The following is a 27,150-nucleotide window of genomic DNA, read 5'->3' on the forward strand; positions in this document are numbered from 1 at the left end:
AAAGTCAGTAAGGCGGCCAGCTCACAGCTTTTAGTGTCCTGAATAGCCAATCTGCCTAATCAAGCCGCAATACAGGAGCATATAACAAGATAAAACTGCCTACAGGAAAGCTGGATGACAACCCATCAGGGAGCTGTAATAACGTTGTGTTGGTTGTCACCCAGATTTCTCAGATTAAGAAAGATATAAGCACATTCAGGGGCACTAATATTTACTAGGGACTTTTGTCATTATTTTTAATGATTCCAGGAGATGTGATATTCCTCTTACCTTTGTTGGTCAGGAAGTAGCAGGTTTTGTGCATTTTGCCCATAAACAGCTCCAGGCCGATGATAGCATAGATGATGATTACAAATAAGACAAGCAGCGCAATGTGCAGCAGGGGAACCATGGCCTTAATTATAGAATTCAGCACCACCTGAAGACCTGTAGGCAAGTCACACAGAAATGTCATTGATATACCGTATAGTCAAAAGCAGAAAACTTTATTTACAGGTGTTAACCTGGAATGATCACTGATGGTTGTTTTTAAGAGGTTTTCTCAGGTCATCAATATTCTCTTGCAGCAGCGTCCTATTCAAGTAAATGGGCTTGGGATTGTAATACCAAGCACAGCCACTATACAATGTACGGCGCTGTGCCTTGTATGCAGTGAGGAGACTCATTGGAGCCCACGGACTCTTCAAACAGCTGATTGGCAGAGGTGCCGGGTATCAGACACCCATCGATCAGATATTGCTGGTCTATACTGAGGATAGTTCATCAACATTCCACTCCCGGAAAACCTCCTTAAAGGGACAGTACAGTCAACACCTTACAATATTGTGAATACTCTGTTTATTGTTACTTATTTATTTATTTATTTTACAAAAAAGGTGGATGGATTTCTGGATAGAATATTTCATATCCATTCCATGTATTCTACTTCCTGTCCTGGCTTCATAACTTCATCCTGTGTTTGGACTTTTAGCATGGCCAACAGCCATGCTTAAAGGGATTTTGCCATCTCAGACAATGGGGGCATATCATTAGGATATGCCCCCATTGTCTGATAGGCAGGGGCAGATTGGCCATAGACCTTACAGGGAAATTTCTCGGTGGGCCGATGACCAGGGGGCCAACTGGGCCCTCCTCACAGCCTGTCAGTGGTAGTTGTTTGGGATGTATTGTGTGCTGCTGTCAGTATTTTGTGTTGGACTGTTGTATTTAGCTTTGTTGGGGTGGTATATTGTGCCACAATATGGTATTGCTGGTCCTGCCTTCCATAAATTTGGACCCGACTACAAAACGTGGCCACTTTTAGTATTTTTTCCAGGGCCACTTTAAGTTCCCAGTAAACCGCTGGGACCTGCACCTATACCAATAACGGAGCCCCGAAAGTTGTGCATGCGCAGCCGCCCTACAATTTATTTCTATGGGAGCGCCAAAAATAGCCGAGCACTGGCTTGGCTATTTCCGTCGGCCCCATAGAAATGAATGGGAGCAGTGGCCGTGCAAACAAGGTGTGCTCCCATTCAATACTATAGGGAAAGTGCTTGGTTTTGGATGGACCTGGGGAAACCCAGGGTCCTCTGGCCACCATTTTCCCCACTCCGTTCTCGGTGTAGGTGCGGGTCCCAGAGGTGGGACCCGCCTCTATAAGACAATGGGGGCATATCCTAGTGATATGTCCCCATTGTCTCAGATGGGAATACCCCTTTAAGGTGCATTTAGAGATGAGCAGCAGATTGTCAGGATGGAAGCGCTCCTTCCTGACAGTTGACTGCTGGTTAAGTGGAGGTGAAGTGCCCATTTACATGCTATTGGCTATTGCAATCGCTTGTCCTCATAGAGATGCATTGTTTCTGGGTAGCAGATCCTTGTTTAGACATCATAATCTGCCGCCCAGAAAAGATAATTTAGGTGCCTGCACTAACCATCATTTTTCCCAGATGAAGGAGCGTTTCGCTCATGGGAAGATTGTCGTGGAACAAACGTTCGGAGGAACGTTCATACCTGACAATCTGCCTGATTATCTGCCTATTTAAATCCACCTTTGGGGCCCTATGACACCTGCACATTAGCAGGCAATTGTTGGGAGGGAAGCGTTCCTTCCCTGCAATTGCCTGCTCACTAGAGGAGGAGACAGCTTCTATTCCATGCAGCGATCTTCTCAGTATGTCGACGAGTGATCGCTAATGGCATCACTCATCCCTATACTGAATCAGAGTGCTGATTACACGGCACGATCTGCCACCGGCAAACCATTATTTTTAAACATGTTGAAAGACTCCGATTACCGGATGAACAAGCATTTGCTGATTCATTGGGCAATCGGCAGCAGTATAATACTGCCAGATCATCGCTAACAAGCGTTTATATGATCTTAGCAACTATCTGTAGGTGTAATAGAGCCTTTACTTTCTCAGTTACATCAATCACTGAGGCCAGAGAAGGAAGGGGGATGAGTGACTCAATTAGAATATCACACATTACACTGATAAGTGCAGTGCTCTTCTGTGGATATCTTAAACAGGTTATCGAACCTCTATAATGCCCATGCCCTCCCAAATGGAGCGGTGTAGGTATAACCTGTATGAGGTGCCCGGGCATTTATTCATTATAGGGGTTGGATAACCCCTTTAAGGCCCTATTACACAGGCAGATAGAGCAGATAATTGTGGGGAGGAGGGCGTTCCCTCACGCCAATCGCCTGCTCGCTAGAGGAGGAGACCCATTACATGCAGCGATCTCCTCCTCAGAATAGTATACTGTCTCATTGTTTGCCGACAGCAGAGGGCTTATTACACAGCTCAATCTGCCGCCGGAAAACCAGGATTTTTTGAACATGTTAAAAGATCCAGATTATCAGTAGCAGTATTACACTACCAGACGATTGCTAACATTAGTGATCATCTTAACAATAATCTGCCCATGTAATAGGCCCTCTAGCCCCATCAAAAGAACAACAAATCTGTCATACCTGTTTGACCTATCCTAATTCTACTGATCTATTATTTCACTAACAGATAACATATTTCCTTCAAAGCAGCAGAAAATTTACAATAGGTTCCCTATATACTGTGTATATATATATATATATATATATAATTATCTCTGTGCTTGCTGCTACAGAAGGACACTCTCCTGTCTATAATGTTATATAACAGACAAAATGTCTTTAAAAATTAGGGGCTCATTTACTAATCTGAAATACGCCTAAATTACCGTTGCGCCACTATCTCTGACTTTTCCCCGCTCACACCAGGTCTAAAATTGTGCATGGGGAAAGGGACAGGCCCGCCTTATTTATCATTTTCCGTTTTCGGCGTAGAACATGGTCTAAATGTAAGATAGCTAGAAAGTTATAGAGAGGCCTGCTCCTCTTCATAACTTCAGCAGATCCACCACCAGCTATGGGCTTTTATTAAAACCAGCATCAAAACCCCTTAGTTTCTATAGAAATTGGGAAAGATTTATTAAACTTGTGCAAAGTAGAACTGACTTAGTTGCCCATAGCAACCAATCAGATTCCACCTTTCATTTTCCAAAGGAGCTGTCAAAAAGGAAAGGTGGAATCTGATTGGTTGCTATGGGCAACCAGGCCAGTTCTACTTTACACCAGTTTGGTAGATGACCCCAATTGAGTTTAAAGAAAAGACCCCAGAAGTGTCCCTTTAACGATGTAAATGTCTATAGCACTGGAGATATGTGACATAAAGTAGTGGTCATAGAGGGGCAGGAAGGTTCCTGCACTCCTCAATAATATGGATTACACAGATATGTTTTACTCTACCTAATCACGCAGATAATAGAGAATGATGGCAGTTCTCCATTATAATGTAACGATTATATTAACTCCTCTATGTCTGGCGCAAGATGCTGACGTCTCCAGGGAAAGAGCTTTAATTACACTTAACAGCTGTTGAATTGATGGATGATGTATAGATGACTTCAAAGGACATTAACAGCATAGCGAGGGAAGCAAGTTAAGGGCTCATGCACACGACCGTATTTATTTTGGAGTCCGCAAAAAACAGATCCACAAAAAATACGGATCACATCAATGTGCATTCCGTATTTTGCAGAACTGAATAGCTGGCCCCTAATAGAACAGTCCTATCCTTGTCCGTAATGCGGACCCATTGAAATTAATGGTTCCGCATACGGTCCGCAAAAAAGACGGAACGGACAGGGAAAGAAAATTTGTTCGTGTGCATGAGCCCTAAGGGTGCCTTCTCCCACGGCAGATTTTGTTACAGAAATTTCTGCATCTGAAATCAGTTGCATTCATCTAAATGGGGTTATTCTGGCAACGAGCACATGGATTACTGCAAGCTCCTTTCAAGCAAATGGAACTAATTTTCATTTGCAAAAGATTCTCTAACAAAATCTGCCCTGTGTGATAGCAACGTAAGGAGATGGATTCTGGGAATATATGACATGAGAAGATACTAAGCCCAATATTACTGCAGGAACATGTGACTAGGAATGTTCTTTGCAGCATCCATTGCTGATGTATGTGGATGAAGAATCGTTATGTTGTAATCGTTACGTTGTAACGATTATTTTTTGTAACAATCTGCTCAGTTTGAAAAAAAAAAGCATTTGCTTGTTTGTCGACTACACGGACCGATGATCTGGCAGGTTATTAGGGATGAGAATTTGTATAAGCACTTGTTTACGATAATTGACATTGAGTGCTGTCTAAAGATCGATCTGCCGCGCAGGAACAATGATTTTCTATGGGGATCGCTGAATGGATTGCTTGTCCTCTTACAGAGGAGGTGATTGCTGTATGTGAACGAAGCCCTCATCTCTGTGCCGAATCATCTGAAAGTGTAAATAAGCTATTAGTATAGGCCAGGGATTAGCAACCTCTGGCACTCCAGCTGGCGTGAAACAATGACTCTCAGTTGCACACTTGTTATTCACAGAACTCCCTTAGAAGTGAATGGAGCATGATGGGAGTTGTAGTTTCCCAACATCTAGAGTGCATGAGGTTGCTGACCCCTGGTATAGGCTATCAATACCTGATCGGCGGGCGTCCAACTCCCGTCATCCCTGCTGAACAGCTAAGGCCAATGTGCGCCAGCAAATGTGGTGTCCCCTTTTGTTGCCCGCTTGAATGGGACACAAACTAGAGCTGGGGTACCAGTCACAGCCACTACATGTATAGTGCTGGGCTTGGTAAACAGAAGGTGACTAGTGTTGATCACGAATATTCTAATCGCAAATTTTTATCTCGAATATCGGCACTTCGAGAATTCGCGAATATTAAGAAAATAATTTCACGATTTGTTTTTAAATCAATACACATGATCCCTCCCTGCTTCTAGCTTGTGAGCCAATGAGAAGGCTGCAATATCTTTGACTTTAGGAGTAGTGTTGATTGTGAATTTTCAATTGTCGATTTCCGCAATCAAGAAAATAATGACTGGAGATAACGAATTCTCGAATTCACTAATATATAAATAATATTCACCCAAATATTCGCAAAATATCACGAATTCGAATATTGCCCCTGTCGCTCATCACTAAAGGTGACGTGCTCCTTCCTTCAGCTGAGCATCTGGCCAACAGCTATGCAAAAGGTATAACTAGCGTAAGTAAAGGATAGATTTATTGTAGTCCTAAAACCCCATCCCAAAGCTTCCCTACAGGCAAACCTATCTAATAGGGAAGCAATATATTGTCATCAGGGCAGTACGGCTGGTACTGCTATCAAAGCCCGGCCACCAAATGGGCTTGCCACCATCCACCATTTCTTAACTTTATAGGAGCAAGTGTAATACCCCAGTGTGGCATTACCACCTTTGTCTGGTCCCCAATATCTTCTGGTATATCCTGTGTCATCATGTGTATTTATTCTATGTCCTGCAGAATGTGTCTTCGTATTTCCTTGCAAATGTTGTGTTTAAATGTAATGTGCCTGGTCTACCAGCAGATGGCAACAGTGGCAGAGTTAGTTTCCCTGGAGAGGAGCCTTTTAGTTCCATTCCAGCCCTCTCTAGAGAGGGAGGAGTTCAATGTTAGTGAAGGTCAGAGTAGCTTACCCCCTGTAAGGGGAAGCAGCAGGCTCTCGTCCCTCCTGGACGAGCCTGCAGAAGGGAGTCTAGCCTTCCCCTCTTTGGGGAGAGAAGCAGGCCTTGTCCCTGCCAAACAGGCCCTGCCTGTGAGTTTTAAATGGTTGCATGTCACCTCCTGGGCTTGCATTGCCTAAAGCCAAGCTAAGTAAGCTTGAAGCCAGGAAGAACGTGCATACAACACCTTCAGGGAGATTGTAGGTCACTCTACACCACTCTGGCAATCCTACATCTGGGTACCAACACCACTATACTTAAAGGGGACTCCATGTCCTCGTTGCTTCAATGCAACTGGCGTCACGACAACTTGCTCTATTAGAGGGACATATATCGTAAAAATCTCTTAAAGGCTAAGGGATACCCTAAGCGTTGGCTAACCGCCCGTTGCACAAGGCTCCTGTGGTAGTTACTGTGTGTAAAGCATCAGGCCCTGCAAAGTACTGAGGTCCATTCCATCCTCCAAAGCACCTCACCTCACCGGAGACCTGCTCACAACATCCTGATGCTGGCCAGTGGCTAGTCTTAAGAGACCAGCAGGCTCTAGTGGCCCACTGAGTGGAGTTTTCAGCCAGTCACTGACATGTTTCTTGAGATGAGCTGAACCTCCTTTGTTGGTGTGGACCATCTAGCCATAATCTAACACGGTAATATAAGATATCAGGGAATTATTCACCTGCCTGGCAAGGGTGACCACCCCTGGTTGGCATGAAGTTTAGAGGTCTGGTCAGGCAAAATGAAATAATTTATTGTTCTGGGGTCTGAATTAATTTGGTATGTGATGGAATCTGCATCCTGTCACTCAACTTACCGGTAAAAGATCGAAGTAAGAAGTGGCTAAAATGAATTGCTGACATCTTGACAGAAGAGGACATCTCAAGGACTCACAAGGATTTACTGGGGATTTTTGTCTTCATTTTTGGGATGGGGGGGGGGGGGGGCAGATGTTCCTTGAGGTCTGAGCACTTTCTTCCAATTAAATGGCTATGTCCATCCAATAAGGAAATCATCAATATCTGTATTATTTCCTGAGTCCTTTATCTTCCACCATCTGCTGATAACAATCTGGCCCGTGGAGTTTTAAAGTGAAATTCAGAGAGCCGTTCACCATGTCTTACATTAGGCAGCAGACATTACGCTGAGTGTTATGAGCCTCACAGATGATGATTACGCTGCCAATTTAGCACATGTTGCTAGAAGGCTCTGGGAATTGAGGGAGGTTCGGGCGCCGCTTCCACAGTGCTTGACAATGATGGAGATTTTCAAAAAGCCGAAAAGTTGGATGCAAGCCCACAGCTAAATGATGGTATGTCTGTCATGAGCAGCGGGCAAAGCATGGCATGGGCAGACATTACTGCTTAATTAGCGCACTCCGCATGACAAAGAAGACACAGTCTGTCACCACCGTAAATACCCATGCTGCCATCGCTTCAATAGGGTGGCATGGGAAGATCACAGATATGGAAAGTTCAGATCTGCTTGGCCCATAGGGGATGGTCACATAGCACAAGGCTCCAGCTCTGCTCCTGGTGTGCGCCATCTGCAGTGCCAAATCTCCCCTCACCCCTACTACCCGCTCTTGCTCTGAAATGCACCCTGGGGTGTATTGACTATCAAATATTTATGAGCGATGATTGATGGTCCCTCAGTATCTCCTGTCAGGGAAATCTAGGATCCAGCAGTTTGCATTTCAGCAGGTTTGCTTGTCTCAAGATAAGCGCTGCCATCTTTGCAGTGTGCCAGTTTATGTTCTACCGTACCTCCTTCTTTAAAAATGACTGGGCAAAAAGGAAACAGGGCTGATCTACAGCATCTAGAGAAGGGTCTAGTGCTAAAAATCCCATCATCTAAGTTCTCCTTCCAGATTCAGACTTGGAACATCCTTCCTGCCCAAAAATGATTTAAAAAAATCCTTGAGTCCGTCAAGATGTCAGGAAGTCATTTCAGCCACTTCTTACTTCAGTCTGTTTCCTAAAAAGTTTAGGCTCCTCAGACTAGCCCCTGGTCAGCACCAGGTTGTTGTGAGCAGGTCTCTGGTGGTAGGTGCTTTGGAGGATGAAAGGGGCCTATAAGCTAGGTAGGTATGGCAGCTAATGCTCTATGGTTAGTCAGGCAGAGTCAGCTGTCAATCACTGATAAGACCGCCCACATGACTCCAAGGGATAGAAGAAGCAGAGATTTAAAGGGAGTCTGTCACCACTATACAGAATTGTAATGGTACCTTTGTTATATTCTTTAGACATCCAGAAGCAGTAAAAACAACGTTTATTTCATATGCAAATGAGCACTCGCAAGTGCCCAGGGGAGGAGTTCAGTGTGTAGGTGCCCAGGCTGCTCTGCCTTTTTAACCGTTACTCCTCCCCCAGCCTCTTCCTTTGCCCGCCCTCCTATTTCCTTGTATCATCCCTAGGTCCGGCCGAGATCCTGCGCCTGCCCACTGCTTTCGCCGGCTGGCGCATGCGCACTAGTTGAATTGATGCCGTACCCAAAATGGGCATTGCAGTGTGCGTGCCTCGGCCCGGCGAAGCAGTACGCAGGAGCAGGATCTCGGCCGGACCTAGGGATGTGCAAGTCTTGCTTGTGCAAGTCTAAAGAAAATAACAAAGGTACCATTCCAATCCTGTATAGGTGTGCTACAGAGCCATGTAAGTGCTGTATATGGTCATATAGTGGTGACAGACTCCCTTTAAAGGGATTCTGTCACCTCCCCTAAGGCAAAAAACGATTTAAAACCAGCCATGCAGCACAGCTTACCTGGATTAGGCTGTGCTGTTCAATCTTGAAATCCGTCCAGCAGTTAGTTCAAAAAACGAGTTTGATCAATGAGGAAATGCGTCCTGAAGGTGCCCAGAGGGGCGTTTTTTTCTTCTGAGAGAGCCCAGTCCCGCCCCTTTTTCAGTGCCCAGCCCGCCTTCCTTTTACTTCCTAACCGCCGCCCCCAGCCTGCCACAGCCTCTCCTGCCTCTCCTCCCCCTCCCTCTTGCCGAACGAAGTCTCGCACAGGCGCAGTACCCACTGAGGGCTGCGCCTGTGCGATCATCAGGAGACTGAGGGCGGCAGCTTCATCTTCGTCACTGGGCATGCGCCGAGCCCAGTGACGTCCGATGCTCGCTCTTCCCTGCTGACTGAGGGAAGAGCGAGCATCGGACGTCACTGGGCTCGGCGCATGCCCAGTGACGAAGATGAAGCTGCCGCCCTCAGTCTCCTGATGATCGCACAGGCGCAGCCCTCAGTAGGTACTGCGCCTGTGCGAGACTTCGTTCGGCAAGAGGGAGGGGGAGGAGAGGCAGGAGAGGCTGTGGCAGGCTGGGGGCGGCGGTTAGGAAGTAAAAGGAAGGCGGGCTGGGCACTGAAAAAGGGGCGGGACTGGGCTCTCTCAGAAGAAAAAAACGCCCCTCTGGGCACCTTCAGGACGCATTTCCTCATTGATCAAACTCGTTTTTTGAACTAACTGCTGGACGGATTTCAAGATTGAACAGCACAGCCTAATCCAGGTAAGCTGTGCTGCATGGCTGGTTTTAAATCGTTTTTTGCCTTAGGGGAGGTGACAGAATCCCTTTAAATAAATGAAATAAAAGTTTTGCAGAATCTTTTCCTACATTCTATATACCGTATCAATCTGTGCAGCACCTCCTGCTCTATAACATGCTCCCTGCAGATTGCACTTTCATGGTGACAGGTTCCCTTTACGTGTTGCTTGTCGGGTGATCTCCAGCAGTAGTGTTCATACAAACATTCGCTCCCCATCATCAGTCTGTGTAAATATTACAGTCACTTCCATAGCTGCTGCACTCGCAATTGTGCTTATTTTTTAGAAGTATGACCTCACATTCCATAGCTTCCCTGACGACCGCTGGTTATGTGGACACAGAACATGCTTTACTGTAAAATGAATGCAGCTCTGGATGTGACTAGAGTGTAAAACACGATAGAAATAAAAATGAGCAAATCATTTACTTATTCCAATGTGCTTTACGGTGGAGCTGCATATATGGATATAAAATATCTACAGTAGAGCTATAGACAGTCTGCGGTTTTATCTGCTGATCAGAAACCGATGAATCCTTAGATGAACAGGAAAAAAACAATACATGTCAGATTCCATGGGTCTGTCTACTTACTAGGTACCCCGGAAACCAGTCTAAGGGGTCTGAGGACTCGAAATGCTCGAAGCGCTTTCACATCGAATCCTGCCCCTTTGCCTCCCAGGGCGCTGCCACCATCTGCCTTGGTTGCTTGCTCTAAAATTGCACTGAAAAGCCTGCAAAGAAGAAAAATAAAGAGATGGAAACATTATGTCGCCAAAGTAAAAACAACTGCAGGAAACAAGTCACGTACAGGAGTGCACAGGAGGCCATATACAAAGAGAATAGTTTACTGACTGGCACAGAGTATTTCAGGTAATGAGTATGCTGATCTTGACAGCCAGAGTTACAAAGAAGGAGAAGCGATGTAACTCAGCAGCACAGAGTATTTCAGAAGACAAGTGTGCTGATTTTGTAGGGCAGAGTTACATAGTGGGGGCACCCTCATTTAGAACTCACCCTACTACCACAATGATGAAATCCAGCAAGTTCCAGCCGTTGCGGAGGTATGCGTTGGGATGAAAGAGCAGCCCATATGCAATAACTTTAAGAAAAGCTTCCACTGTGAAAATGATGAGGAATAGATATTCTACCCGCTCCTGTAGGGAAATGACAAGAACAGAACATCAGGTGAGAACATATCTACATTTATATTTGCTTGCAAACTATATCTACAAGTCCATGTGCAGGACCTTGATGTGGGCTCCCTGCAGTTGAGCATCACTGTTGGAAGGAGGAACCTTCAACCAGGCGTCAAGCAAGATGGTGTCTACCCTGTTCCTGGAATAATGTGCCTTATATGATAACATATGCAAATAAATAAGTGCCCTTTAAATATAAGATTACATGACTGCCCTGGAATGGTCATCCAAGGGCTGTGGTTGTGACAACCCCTCACCTTTAGGCCTCATGCACATGGCCGTTGTGCGGCCGATCCGTGCATTGGGGACCGGAATTTCGGTCCCCAATGCACAGGCAACATGCGCCCAGCGGGCCGGACCAATTAAACTTGAATGGGTCCGTGGTATGTCCACGGCGCCAAAAAAATATGACATTTTTTTGCAGTGTAGAACCACGGAAAGAAACACCACGGAAGCATCTCATAAATTGCGGACCCATTCAAGTAGATGGGTCCGCATCCGTGATGCGGGGTGCACACGGCCGGCGGCAGTGGATTGCCGACCCGCTGTTTGTGGGCTGCAATACGGCCACGGCTGCACAACGGCCGTGTGCATGAGGCCTTATCAAGATGAACATTTGCATCCCTTTTAGTGACTGATACTAGCTGCTCTGGTTATAATATCACTGCATTATTATAAGCTCCGGGCTGTAGGGTCAGTGGCCCTTTAAGGCTACATGCACACGACAGTGAAAAATGGACATGCGATGTACATTTTTTTAACGGCCATCACACATCCGTTTTAAGACCAATGGTAGTCTATGGGGTTATTCACACCGCAGTATTTTTGACTGTCAGTCAAAAAATAGAACATGTTCTATCTTGTCAGTTTTTCACTGACCGACAGCCAACATACAAATGCATAGATCCGTTTTTAAAGTCCGTTTGTCAGAAAGGCATCAGTGAAAAAAACATCAGTTAAAAATGGACAGTTTATCCGTTTTTTAAAGACTTTTTTTTCACTGCTGTGTGCATGTAGCCTAAATGTCACATTACCACAAAGATAAACAAATGATCACACGGCATGAAAAATGGCATAGCAGCGTGGACGGCGACAGCGCCCATGTTTAATAGTTGATCAGCCGCAGCTTAGGGGAAGCCAGATAAATCCTGCCGTGACATTTTTAAGTGAGTCATTGAACAGAAGCAGATGAGGGACCCCTCCATATTGATCCCCTATTTATCTCTGTGACACAGACATGAGGTCGCTAGATTGAAAAGCGATATATTGATCGCAGTTTACATCTTCAGTTCCAGCCACTTGCTCGTGAGATTTACATCTGCCAGACAAATAATCTGCATTTCCTACAATACAATGCTGGTAATGTATTGTGATTGTCCATATTGCCTCCTTTCTTGGCTGGATTCATTTTTCCATCACTTTATACACTGCGTGTTTCCATGGTAACAACCACCCTGTAATCCAGCAGCGGTGGCCGTGCTTGCACACTATAGGAAAAAGCACCAGCCTATGTGAGCTCCCACGGTCCCAGCCACGGTCGGGCCACTGTTAACTAGTCCTATCCTGTGATGCTGTCGCCGGAGCCATTGTATCTAATCTTCTCATGTGCTATACTGTTGGCTGAACCACTGTATCTAATCCTATCATATGCGATAGTGTCTACTTAGCTGTGTATCTAATCCTGTTATGTATGATACTGTATCTAAACCTCTCTTATATTATGTGTAGTAAGGGACGGACAGGCCATAGAACGTACAGGGAAACTCCCTGGTGGGCCGATGCCCAGGGGCCCGTCCTGAGCCATCCTCATGGCCACCAGTCAGAAGTAATGGTCCCGCAGTTAATTGATGTATTAAAGTACTTGGCCGGCGGCCGCACTTGTCTTCTTGACTCCTAAATGTAAGTGTATTACCATCCTGACGCAACTGGAGACGTAGGACAGAACGTGTTCCCCTTTAAATATTTCAGAATATAATGTTACACTATTATATTTGCCCGCACTTTACATCAAGCTCTTCTCCAGCGGTTTATCGTCTGTGGAGGACATTCCTGCTGTGAAATGTTTTCAGGTTTTCTATGAAATATTTCCTGCTAATGAATATACGATATTAATTATTAATACCGACATGCGTTCATTTACATCTTGCCACAAAATCCTGCCCAGAATTCACTGCTTCATAGAAGACACTGAGCCAAAGAGTTTGCAATCTAACTAGAAGAAACACCAAATCGCACACAAGACCTGCATTCCTGATGGCTGCACTAGCAATCTCTCACCTCTGGCAACTAGATACACCTCTGGCAACTTACCTCCTATCCCACAATATGCTGTATTCCACAGCATTCTGGGAGATGTACTTCCCTTTATACTTTATACTGGGGTATGCATGTTCACTGTAACCTGAAATGTCCCAATGTAAGTAAGGTGTAACCGTATTTATGTGTCCGTCTGTGTGATCTGCATAGGTGAGTCATTATATCCGCAGATATGACTGTTACACACGGACACTAATAAACAGCAGACAATCCGCAGAGCGCTCCTTAATAAGCTGGCCATAATTTATTCATAAAGACTATTAAGAGCAGCTCATTAGTGCAGCCTCAGGAAATCAGACACTTTCTGTTCCTTATATGCATTAACCCCTTCCATCCGCTCAGTGAAGCCGCTGCAGGCTGGACGGGGTTAATTGTGCTGCAAAATGCCATATTTAGCCACTGAGCAGAGGAGTGTGGATCAGGACGCGGGTGCCTGGGGGGCACTGGTGACATTTTCCAGCTTGTCCCGCAGAGAGGGAAACAGATCAAGACATTTAATGGGATAAACACTTGGTCCCTGTAAGAGCGATCAGTGTATACAGCAGCAATACCGCCTTTAAGGGTCTCCACACACAGGCGTTTATTTAGCAGCAAAAAATACCAGAATTGGCATAACTGGTTGGCTTACTTTAAGGCCTCTTTCACACTACAGTATGTTGCATTCAGTGTTTTGCGTTCCGTTTTTCACGGATCCGTTGTTCCGTTTTTTGCTTCCGTTGTGGTTCCGTTTCCGTTCCGTTCCGTTTTTCCGTATGGCAAATACAGTATACAGTAATTTCATATTAAAAATTGGGCTGGGCATAACATTTTCAATTGATGGTTCCGCAAAAAACGGAACGGATACGGAAGACATACGGATGCATTTCCGTATGTGTTCCGTTTTTTTTGCGGCCCCATTGACTTGAATGGAGCCACGGACTGTGATTCTCAGCCAAATATAGGACATGTTCTATCTTTTCAACGGAACGGAAAAACGGAAATACGGAAACGGAATGCATACGGAACACATTCCGTTTTTTTGCGGAACCATTGAAATGAATGGTTCCGTATACGGACCGTATACGGAACGCAAAAAACGGACCGTATACGGAACGCAAAAAACTGTAGTGTGAAAGAGGCCTAAGACAGATTTTTACGACAGAATTGTGGAGCAATTCTGGTGCAAAGTGGTGCATCTTAGCTTACACCCCTTTTCCACTAATACCCGCCTCCTTGTCGAGCATGTTGGACAAAAGCATAGAAACCCCCCATGCACCAAACTGCATGATTTTATGCCACTTCGGCAGACAGCTATTTTTCTGAAAAATGCCATAAAAAACCTACAGTATGTGTGAAAGCATCCTAAAAGCGCCACCAGCATCGGTTAATAAGACTTCACCAATAAAAAAACCTGACCTTCTTGCCATGGACATCAACACTGAAACGGACATGTGAAAGAAGCCTAAGCCAATCCATAGTTGGTATAAATTTAGACACAGACACAAATGTATCATCCACCATGAGCCTGATACATTTTGGTGCAGGTCTAGACAGCCTATAGTTACACCATCTACAGGATTAGTAAATCTGCCCTAGGGTATAGTGCATGGCCTGAGACAGTGGAACATGACATACAATGCGTTTGGAAAATCTTCAGATCCTTTCACTTCACTTTTTTCCCATTTTATTATGTTGCGGCCTTGTGCTAACAGAATTTTAGAAATGTCTGCAAATTTACTAAAAAGAAAAAACTAAAATTTCACATGGACATACTGTAAGTATCCAGACCCTTCACTATGACACTTGAAGTTTAGCTGTGAAGGCCTCCTGTTTCTCTTGATCATCTTTAAGATGTTTCTACATCTTGATTGGAGTCCACCTGTGGTAAATTCAGATGACTGGACATGATTTGGAAAGACAAACTCCTGCCTATATAGGGTCTCACAGCTGACAATGCATATCAGAGTAAAGACCAAGCCATGCCAAGGAAAGAACTGCCTGTAGGCAGGGCCGTCTTTAATATTGATTGGACCCTGGGCAAAAATTTACTTGGGCCCCCTGGATCCCGCCTTCCCACACCTTAGCATGCAATCACGCCCTCCACCACAACACACACACAAAAAATCCACACATCTGGTAGAGTACAGTGAATGACTGCAAATACTTCCAGTTTTGAAGACTCCAGCGGCTCAGGATCAGTGCTCTGGGCAGCTGGGCTCAGGCTGGAAGTGGGCACCGCTCTGCAGGAAGGAGACCAGGGCTCGGCTCACCCTAGTGTTACAGTGCACCCCAGCACCCCACAGTATGCAGTATAGCACCCTATAGTATACAACACCACACAGTATGCAGTTTAGCACCCCACACTATACAGTACCCCACAGTATATAGTAGAGCAGTATAGCAGCCCACAGTATACAGCACCTCACGGTATACAACACCTCACTGTATACAGCACCCCAAACTATACACGATACAGCCCCCCACACTATACAGTACAGCAGTATAGCACTCCCCCCCACTATACAGGCCCCCCCACACTATACAGGCCCCCCACAGTATACAGCCCACCACACAGTATACAGCCCACCACACAGTATACAGGCCCCCACACAGTATACAGGCCACCCCCCCCCCACAGTATACAGCCCACCACACAATATACAGCCCATTACACAATATATAGCCCACCACACAATATACAGCCCACCACACAGTATACAGCACCCCACTATACAGTAGTTTACAGTATATTAACATAACAGCCCCTGTCACCTTTTTCTGATGTAATCTTTACACAAAAAAGCTCCACAGTTAACTTCTGCAACACTCAGTAGGACCTGTGATGACCTCATAGCCATGTGACCAGTAATTGCTAGATTACTGGTCACATGGTAATGATGTCATTAAGGTCCTAGAGCAAAACTCATTAGGTCCTAGAATTAAGATCATTAACACAGTACGATCATGATGCCTGTGTAGCCGACAGCCTGACACCCGGGGCAGTAGCTAGCATGGCTCAAGAGGCAGCTGCCTTGGGCCCCCCAGGAGCAACTGGGCCCAGGGCAGCTGCTCCTTTTGCCCCTTGGTAAAGACGGCCCTGCCTGTAAGGCCTAGATACAGGATTGTGTTGAAGCACGGATCTGAAGAAAGGCAATAAATAGTCCTGCTGCACTTAAAAAGTTCCCAGGAGTACAGTGGCCTCCATAATTCTGGAAGGAGTTGGGAACAACCAGGACTCTTCCTAGAGCTGACCATCTCACCAAACTAAGTAATCAAGGGAGAGGGGCCTTGGTAAGAAAGATGACCAAGAACCCAGTGATCACCTTTCTTGAGTTCTAAAGATTCTGTGTACAGATGGGAGATATTTCCAGGTAGAACATCGCTGAACATATCCTCAGTAAAATACACATGAAAGCTTGCCTGGAGTTTGCAAAAAAAGCATCTAATGGACTCTCAGACTGTGAGAAACATGACTCTCTGGTCAGAAACCATGACTGAACTTTTTGGCCTCACAGCTGACATCATGTCTGGAGGAAACCAGGCACTTCCCAATACCATCCTTACAGTGAAGCATGGTGGGCAAGGTATTTTTTGGCAGCTGGGACAAGCAGACTGGTCAGAGTTGAAAGCTGAATACAGCAAAGTACAGGGATATTCTTAATGAAAACCTGGTCCAGTGTGATCTGGACCACAGAATGAGCCAAAAGTTTACCTTCCAACACAATGATCCCAAGCACACAGCCAGGATAACACAGGAGTGGCTTAGGGACACCTCTGTGAATGTCCTTTAGTGGCCCAGCTAGAGCCCTGACTGACTTAAACCCAATCGAACATCTCCGAAGACACCTGAAAAATGGCTGTTCACAAACGGTCCCCATATAACCTGACAGAGCTTGAGAGGATCTGCAGAGAAGAATGTCATAAAATCCCCAAATCCAGGTGTGGAAACCTTGTGGCACCATACCCAAGAAGACTGGAGGCTGTAATCACGGTCAAAGGTGCTTGGACTAAGTCCTGAGTAAAGGGTCTAAAATCTTATGTCACTGCAAGATTTAAGTTTTTCCTTTTCAATAATGTATCAACGATTTTGAACATTCTGTTTTCACTTTCTCATTATGGGGTACTGAATGCAGAATGATGGGAAAAACTTGACATTTTTTTAAATATAGCACAAGGCCACAACATAACAAAATGTGAAAAAAACCAAAGGTTCTGAGGACTTTATGCCATGCCTCAGGCACGATCACTAGGAGATTCTTTTTTTAGTATTACACTGAGCCCCTTGAAATCAAAATGAGTCGGGTCCTTCAAAGGTGGAGATGCTATTTGCAGTGGCGCTTCACTTTTTGCTATGATTGCATTCAATTCAGGCTTGTGAACTCGACAGATTTGATCTTAGGCACAGACATGCTAGTAAATCTGGGTATCTGTGAACAAAAAAAGAAAAAACCACAGGTGGCAAAAAAAAAAAAAAACACCAAAAAACACTTGGAATTATTCAGGCAATTTTCTCAGTGGTAAAATATATGCCAGTGCCAAATTCATACGTGTAAGGATGCTTAGAGTACATCTGTCCCAATGTACAGAAAGCAGAGATATTGAAAACAGTAAGGAATGGATCTATTAGAAAATCACAGAAGATAGCCTTATGTAAAACCGGCCTGTTCCTTGGAACACCTCGGATGGTGGTCACGTGTTGCCGTTAGCCCCTGGTACAGCGAGTCCATAGCTCCCCTATTACAACGTCTGCAGCATTTCCACCGGCACAAGGTGCTCTTGTCACATGAAGGCCCCAAGCATTATTTTATCCGGTGAATAACGTGTACAGTGATTTAAGTGATGATATCTCAGAACATGTCGTATCTATTAGATAGCAGCATTTCCTGAATTATTGATAATTTAGTAAGAGCTTTACAACTGGGAAAGACGGAGGCAACCGAGTCACCATGTCTGGCATCTCTGCGAAATTCACAGCAACACAGAGAGTTTGAGGAGCAGAGTTTTTGAGGAGTGATGGTTTATACAATATACTTCCAGTGATGGATCCCAGAAGAACAAGGGTGAAGCAGGAGGCCTGAAAGCTAGAAGGAAAGCAGCTCTGGATGTTACTGGAGTAAAGTTCTACTTTACACCAGTTTGATAAAGAACCTATGAGTGGCAGTCTTTCTATGAGACATTTATATAATCTGACAGTGCCTGTCTCACTGAGATAGTCCCTGTCTATGAAAAATCTATATACTGTATAGACTACACTGCTTGTGTCTTTACGGGGAACATCAATATACATTGACAGCACCTGTATCTCTCAGACATCTGCATACTGTGTATACTGACAGTGCCTCAGACATCTAGACTGATTTGGAAACTAATAATATTACCTTATGACAATGACAACCGTCAAGGCAGCAAGTGAACAGTCAGTTCTTGAAGTTGTGCGGGGCACAGACCATATAGCACTTACTACAGAGGGCACAGAACATATGGCGCTATCTACAGGGGGCACAGAAAGTATGATATTATTTACAGTGAGCACAGAATAGGGGGCATGATCTACAGGGGGCACAGAACATATGGCACTGTCTACAGGGGGCACAGAACATATGGAACAATGTTCAGGAGACACAGAAAGTATGATATTATCTGCAGTGGGCACAGAATGGGGGGCACTATCTACAGGGGTACAGACCATATAGCACTTACTACAGAGGGCACAGAACATATGGCGCTATCTACAGGGGGCACAGAAAGTATGATATTATTCACCGTGAGCACAGAATTGGGGGCATTATCTACAGGGGGCACAGAACATATGGCACTGTCTACAGGGGGCACAGAACATATGGAACAATGTTCCGGAGGCACAGAAAGTATGATATTATCTGCAGTGGGCACAGAATGGGGGGCACTATCTACAGCGGGCACAGAATGGGGGGCACTATCTACAGGGGGCACAGAATGGGGGGCACTATCTACAGGGGCACATAACATATGGCGCTATCTACAGGGTGCACAGAACATACGCCACTATCTACAGGGGCACAGAACATATGGCACTATCTACAGGGGCACAGAACATATGGCACTGTCTACAGGGGGCACAGAACATATGGCACAATGTTCAGGAGGCACAGAAAGTATGATATTATCTGCAGTGGGCACAGAATGGGAGGCACTATCTACAGGGGCACAGAACATATGGCACTATCTACAGGGGCACAGAACATATGGCACTATCTACAGGGGCAGATAACATATGGCACTATCTACAGGGGGCACAGAACATATGGCAAAATGTACAGGGGGCACAGAATGTATGATATTATCTACAGTGGGCACAGAATGGGGGCACTATCTACAGAGGCACATCTGTATCTATATACCTATCTATCTATCTATCTATCTATGTATCCGTCTATCTATCTATCTGATATCTATCTATCTATCTATCTATCTATCAATGCATCTAGAGTCTGGAGTCAACCTGTAATCCAGCACAGTGCACACTAGATGGTTAGATTGCCTACCGTACATACATCAAATATGATGGCTTAGGCCAAACCAAGATGGCAACTGTAGCCACTTAATCTCATGTCGAAGCAGTGGCTCAGTTTGAATTGTATTATGTCACTGTCTGCACTGCAAGTCTTGTCTCCTCTTGACTACATTTAAACAGGATTGATTAGAAAAGTAGAGCCTCTGCTAAAGTCTCCATTCACTGACACAGGTCGTAATGACTGAGGACTTCTCCTTAAAGAAATGCTGTGTATATAGCTGCATAGTAGTCACTGTAAGCTTCTGATTCAGGATCACAAAGTATCAGCTCTCTGTAAATACCGACTGCTGCGCTGTGCCATGTTTACCACGACTTATAACATTTCGGATAAAAAAAAGGTGTTATCCTCCCAGTCTGGGGCTCCGAGTCTGCTGAATTCATGGAAGAAAAGAATAGCATCACTCTGACAGATCAGGAATATATAATAGAGGGAAGCTCTCGGATCTAACCTGCAACAATAGGTCTGTTCTCTGCTCAAAGGACCAACAAACCAGCATATATGTTCAAAAAGAATCTGTATTGAAATGGAAACCTGTATGAAGAAAATCTAAAGTATATTTATTCTGCAGAGATTATAACAGTTTTCCTCAGCAAGACAGAAAGAGCGAATATTTGGAACTACAACTCCAATCAAACATTAGCAGTGATCTCTCTTATCAGCTCCTAGAAACTTCTTATATAATTCTTCCCACTCATGTACAAACATATACCTACTGCTCCTATAATATAATTCTGCCCCAAAGTACAATAATATAACTGCTATAATACTGCTCCCTATACACAGGAAAAAACCCATTATAATACTGCCTCTTATGTACAAGAATATAACTACAATTATACTGCCACCTATGTACAAAAATATAACTACTATAATACTACCTCCTATATACAAGAATATAACTACTATAATACTGCCTCCTATGTACAAGAATATAACTACTATAATGCTGCCTTCTATGTACAAGAATATAAGTACTATAATACTGCTCCTATGTACAAGAATATACCGTATTTTTCGCCGTATAAGACGCACTTTTTCCCCCCCCAAAAGTGGGGGGAAAATAGCAGTGCGTCTTATATGGCGAATGTAGCTGATTTAGCCCAGTTTTCAATGATACACCCGCCGCGATGCCTCGCGGCGGGTGTATCAGCTGTGAGGGAGGAGGGGCTGGGGGCCGGCATCTGCATTTATAATGACAGCGGGGCCCGTGCAGTGACTGTATTCTACTACACGGGCCCCGCTCACTGTATAATCATATCTCTAATAGTTAATTGTTGTATGCATGTAATCGCATAATGAGCGATAATGAGCGCTGTGTATTACCGTACTTACAACTAGAAGCGCTCGCCGTTCGGAGCAGAGAGGAGGGAGGAGGCAGGCCGGGAGGATGGGCGCTGGCAGCGTGAGTCATACGTCATGCGCCCTGCGCCGCCCACTTTATGAATGAAGCAGGCGGCGTGGGCGCATGACGTATGACTCACGCTGCCAGCGCCCATCCTCCCGGCCTGCCTCCTCCCTCCTCTCTGCTCCGAACGGCGAGCGCTTCTAGTTGTAAGTACGGTAATACACAGCGCTCATTATCGCTCATTATGCGATTACATGCATACAACAATTAACTATTAGAGATATGATTATACAGTGAGCGGGGCCCGTGTAGTAGAATACAGTCACTGCACGGGCCCCGCTGTCATTATTAAGCAGATGCGACCCCCACCCCCTACTATAATACTGCACCTGTGTACAAGAATACACTACTATAATACTGCACCTGTGTACAAGAATACACTACTATAATACTGCCTCCTATGTACAAGAATATAACTACTATAATACTGCCTCCTATGTACAAGAATATAACTACTATAATACTGCCTCCTATGTACAAGAATATAACTACTATAATACTGCCTCCTATATACAAGAATATAACTACTATAATACTGCCTCCTATGTACAAGAATATAACTACTATAATACTGCCCCCTATGTACAAGAATATAACTACTATAATACTGCCTCCTATGTACAAGAATACACTACTAAAATACTGCCTCCTATGTACAAGAATATAACTACTATAATACTGCCTCCTATGTACAAGAATATAACTACTATAATACTGCCTCCTATGTACAAGAATATAACTACTATAATACTGCCCCTATGTACAAGAATATAACTACTATAATACTGCCCCTATGTACAAGAATATAACTACTATAATACTGCTCCTATGTACAAGAATACACTACTATAATACTGCCTCCTATGTACAAGAATATAACTACTATAATACTGCCTCCTATGTACAAGAATATAACTACTATAATACTGCCTCCTATGTACAAGAATATAACTACTATAATACTGCCTCCTATATACAAGAATATAACTACTATAATACTGCCTCCTATGTACAAGAATATAACTACTATAATACTGCCCCCTATGTACAAGAATATAACTACTATAATACTGCCTCCTATGTACAAGAATACACTACTAAAATACTGCCTCCTATGTACAAGAATATAACTACTATAATACTGCCTCCTATGTACAAGAATATAACTACTATAATACTGCCTCCTACGGTATATACAAGAATATAACTACTATAATACTCCCTCCTGTGTAGAAGAATATAACTACTATAATACTGCCTCCTACGGTATATACAAGAATACTGCCTTCTATGGAGAATATGGATCTGCATGTGTATGGGAATGTGCATATTTGCATGAATTAGCCGCTTTCATTTTGGTGTTAGTTGGGCTTTGTGTGTTTCAGTCTCAGCTATTTATTATACTTTCCTGTTAACTTGGAGGGGTTAGTATAAAATGTTAAGATGGTTGTCTCTTCCCAGTGGAGTGATGGTTGGTCCTCGATGCTGGTGGTGAGAGGGTTAAACCTGCCATCTCTCCAGCAGTGCAGATGGCTGGGATCTGTCTCTCTCCCACTGATTTTCTATTTTAGTCTATGAAGAAAGCTGCTGGTTTTCTGGGATCTGAACGCTGAAGAAGTCAGCAGTAACCTATCACTGGAGCGCAACACAGTGACGAGCTGGTCAGGAAAGAGTTAACCAGCACACATGAAAACTCCATGAATGTCATTCAGCTACATGAAAAATCTGAAGTGTCTCGGCCTGGGAGATTCACGGATACGTGTAGCAAGAATGGCGGTGGGAGAGGATGGTGTTCATCACTTGGCAAGTCACTGAACAATCACTTGTACCCACTATTTATCAATGATGGGGGTTATAGTAGTGTAAGTGCAGGACTGAATCATGCTCCATACACTGACTCTCTGGTATCAGCCTGACCAAAACATAGTCAGGCCTAAAGAGGCCAAGATTTCCGAATTTGCTGCAAAAATGCTGCGGGTTGCCCTGATTTTTAAAATCCAGACCATGGCTGCAATGTGTGAATGCAGCCTAAGGCCTCATGCACACGACCATTGTGTGTTTTGCGGTCTGCACATTGCGGATCCGCAAAACATGGAATTTGCGGAACACGGATTTGCGGAACGGCATGGACAGCCATTGATATAACTGCCTATTCTTGTCCGCAAAAAGGACAAGAATTGGACAGGTTATATTTTTTTTACAGACCACGGAACGGAGCAACGGGTGCGGACAGCACACAGAGTGCTGTCCGCATCTTTTGCAGCCCCATTGAGGTGAATGGGTCCGCATCCAACCTGCAAAAACTGCGGCTCGGATGTGGACTAAAACAACGGTCGCGTGCATGAGGCCTAATTATAACTCTTTCGGATTTTATGTAAATTACGTTTTTTTCTAGATTTCTACTTGCTGTCAGTGAATTGTTCCATTGTTGGTTATAGCCAAAGACTAAAAATCCTTCCTCGCCTAGTTGGACTGGATACGAAAAGACTGGAGCAAAGGTCAACTTAAAATGTACGTCCAACTATAACATTTGGCCCACTGGGCTGAAATTCTGTGATGATTAGCGCTCCATATCCCTGCATAGATATAGAGTTTCCAAGATAACATTCTGTATGCCTTGCAACTACCACTAGAGGGAGCTCCCTGGAAACAGATGCAATATTGAATTGAATGGGAAATGTATACAACAGTATGCAATAAGCTCCCCCTAGTGGTGGTTGTCTATAGACAGTTTTTATCATGTGAATCATTGTCTATACAGGAATATATTATATCATGAAAGCGCTCCACACAGAATGCTGCACCTATAAAACAATCATAGTTACAGATATACTTTTAAGGCTACCTCCACACTGGCGTTTTAGCTTTCCGTTCGTGAGATCTGGTCAGGGCTCTCACAAGCGGTCCAAAATGGACCAGTTTTGCCCTAATGCATTCTGAATGGAAAAGGATCCGCTCAGAATGCCTCAGTTTGCCTCCGTTCCGCTTTGGTGTCCGTCTGACGAAACTGACACACAATGTAAGTCAATGGGGAAGAATACGTTTTCTATGACACAATCTGGCACAATAGAAAACGGATCCTTCCTCCATTGACTTTCAATGGTGTTCAAGACGGATCCGTCTTGGCTATGTTAAAGATAATACAAACGGATCCGTTCTGAACGATGCATGCGGTTGTATTATCTGAACGGATCCGTCTGTGCAGGTCCATGACGGATCCGCACCAAACGCGAGTGTGAAAGTAGACTAAGCTGTAAAGCTGTGGCCTTCAACCTTTGGCTCTTCAGCTGTTCCAAGACTTCATCTCCCAGCAGGATGGTCCACAGATCGGAGACCCCTGCTGTAAGGCATTGACGGCTACATTATAACGGCATGTGTATAAATGAATGATGATACCCATACAGGGTAACTGTGCACCAGATAATATACTGCCCCCTAGGGCATGTTTCTTGCGCAGATGAGCTCCAGGGTCCTGATGCTCTAAGATCTGTCTCATCAATATTCTGTGGAGGAATTTCCTGTGACTCATTCTCAGGCTGAGGGACAGTCTGTCTGAGAAACCCAATCTCCCCCCTCCCCTCACAGGCGGCGATAATACAGATCTATGTAGCGGAGGTATCAATCAATAATTATAATATCACTGCTAAGCCGGGAGTGCGTCTATGCCGCGGCTGTGACATATTGCATCGGAATACATCAGTGCTTGAGGTCTCCAGAAGAAGATCAGGTCCCGTTCAAATCCATAACTGGGTGACAACCAATACACTTGCTGTTACAGTGCCCCTACAGTTTATCACCCCCATTTTCTAGGCCTAAATAGGAGGCATTCACACGACTTCATTTTCGGTCTGTATCCGATCAGCATCTACGTGATCTCCGCAATCCGTGCTGCCGAAACGCAAATTATAGAGCATGCCCTATTCATCTGCGTTTTGAGGGCCAGAATAGGTATTTTTCCAATGGGGCTCGTGAAAAGTGTGTGACGCGCACAAACTGCATCCGTATTTTCAGGATAATCGATCTGCGGACCGCAAAGGGGATACGGTCGTGTAAATGGACCCTTATGCCAAGTGTCTGCTAGTGGTCAGCTCTGAGGTTTCACATGGGGCAGGGACAAGGAAAACAGACAATGAACCTCCAGCCCGCCAACACCAGATGATACCAGCTCCAAACATTAGGAACACCCCCCCCCCCCCCCCCCAAGTTATGTGACTCCATGAGAGTTCTACCGCATCGTCTCCCTCTAACATCTCTCCGGTTAATGGAATGATGAGACTAGTAGGATTATCATCAAGTTAATTTTTTGACTCCGTGTTTCCATGGAAACTGGAATGCCGAAACGATTGAAAACATCTTAGTGAGATAGTAGGGAATAAGGGCGCAATTAGTGACAGTGTTCCAAAAGAATGACACCGCCCCAAGACAAAAATATATAGAAATAAAAAATAATAGGTAGACCCACGTTACTGAGGGCTGGAGATCAGAGTCAGATCAAAGAAACACAACATTGTCATTATAAAACCTCAGAGAGTGATATGGACCATGCTGGTATAACCTGGGCATCTTCTGTATATAATTATATATGTACAGATGATAAAAGGTATACATCTTCTTGTATACAGTGATATGGAGCATGCTGGTATAACATGGGCATCTTCTGTATATCATTATATATGTACAGCTGGTATAAGTTATACATCTTCTTGTATATAGTGATATGGAGCATGCTGGTATAACCTGGGCATCTTCTGTATATAATTATATATATTCAGCTGGTATAAGTTATACATCTTCTTGTATATAGTGATATGGAGCATGCTGGTATAACCTGGGCATCTTCTGTATATAATTATATATGTACAGCTGTTATAAGTTATACATCTTCTTGTATCTAGTGATATGGACCATGCTGGTATAACCTGGGCATCTTCTGTATATCATTATATATGTACAGCTGGTATAAGTTATACATCTTCTTGTATATAGTGCTATGGAGCATGCTGGTATAACCTGGGCATCTTCTGTATATAATTATATATATTCAGCTGGTATAAGTTATACATCTTCTTGTATATAGTGATATGGAGCATGCTGGTATAACCTGGGCATCTCCTGTATATAATTATATATATTCAGCTGGTATAAGTTATACATCTTCTTGTATATAGTGATATGGACCATGCTGGTATAACCTGGGCATCTTCTGTATATCATTATATATGTACAGCTGGTATAAGTTACACAACTTCTTGTATATAGTGATATGGACCATGCTGGTATAACCTGGGCATCTTCTGTATATCATTATATATGTACAGCTGGTATAAGTTACACAACTTCTTGTATATAGTGATATGGAGCATGCTGGTTTAACCTGGGCATCTTCTGTATATAATTATATATGTACAGCTGGTATAAGTTATACATCTTCCTGTATATAGTGATATGGAGCATGCTGGTATAACCTGGGCATCTTCTGTATATCATTATATATGTACAGCTGGTATAAGTTACACAACTTCTTGTATATAGTGATATGGACCATGCTGGTATAACCTGGGCATCTTATGTATATATTTATATATGTACAGATGATAAAAGGTATACATCTTCTAGTATATAGTGATATGGACCATGCTGGTATAGCATGGGCATCTTCTGTATAAGTTATACATCTTCTTGTATATAGTTATATGGTACATGCTGGTATAACCTGGGTATCTTCTGTATATAATTATATATGTACAGCTGGTATAAGTTATACATCTTCTTGTATATAGTGATATGGAGCATGCTGGTATAACCTGGGTATCTTCTGTATATAATTATATACAGTACAGACCAAAAGTTTGGACACACCTTCTCATTCAAAGAGTTTTCTTTATTTTCATGACTATGAAGGCATCAAAACTATGAATCAACACATGTGGAATTATATACATAACAAACAAGTGTGAAACAACTGAGAATATGTCATATTCTAGGTTCTTCAAAGTAGCCACCTTTTGCTTTGATTACTGCTTTGCACACTCTTGGCATTCTCTTGATTAGCTTCAAGAGGTAGTCCCCTGAAATGGTCTTCCAACAGTCTTGAAGGAGTTTCCAGAG

At 43.9% G+C, this 27,150-nt stretch overlaps 1 protein-coding gene across 1 annotated transcript in view; it reads right to left on the bottom strand.

The window, feature by feature from the left end:
- The window catches only part of CACNA1C (calcium voltage-gated channel subunit alpha1 C), a 562,571-nt gene that overhangs the window by 169,261 nt on the left and 366,160 nt on the right, over nt 1-27,150 (bottom strand). Inside the window, 3 exon segments of the mRNA XM_044281366.1 lie at nt 271-426; nt 10,184-10,323; nt 10,607-10,746. Of these exon segments, the coding sequence (XP_044137301.1) occupies nt 271-426; nt 10,184-10,323; nt 10,607-10,746 (436 nt within the window).

This window comes from Bufo gargarizans, chromosome 2, assembly GCF_014858855.1.
Source record: "Bufo gargarizans isolate SCDJY-AF-19 chromosome 2, ASM1485885v1, whole genome shotgun sequence".
Lineage (NCBI taxonomy): Eukaryota > Metazoa > Chordata > Amphibia > Anura > Bufonidae > Bufo > Bufo gargarizans.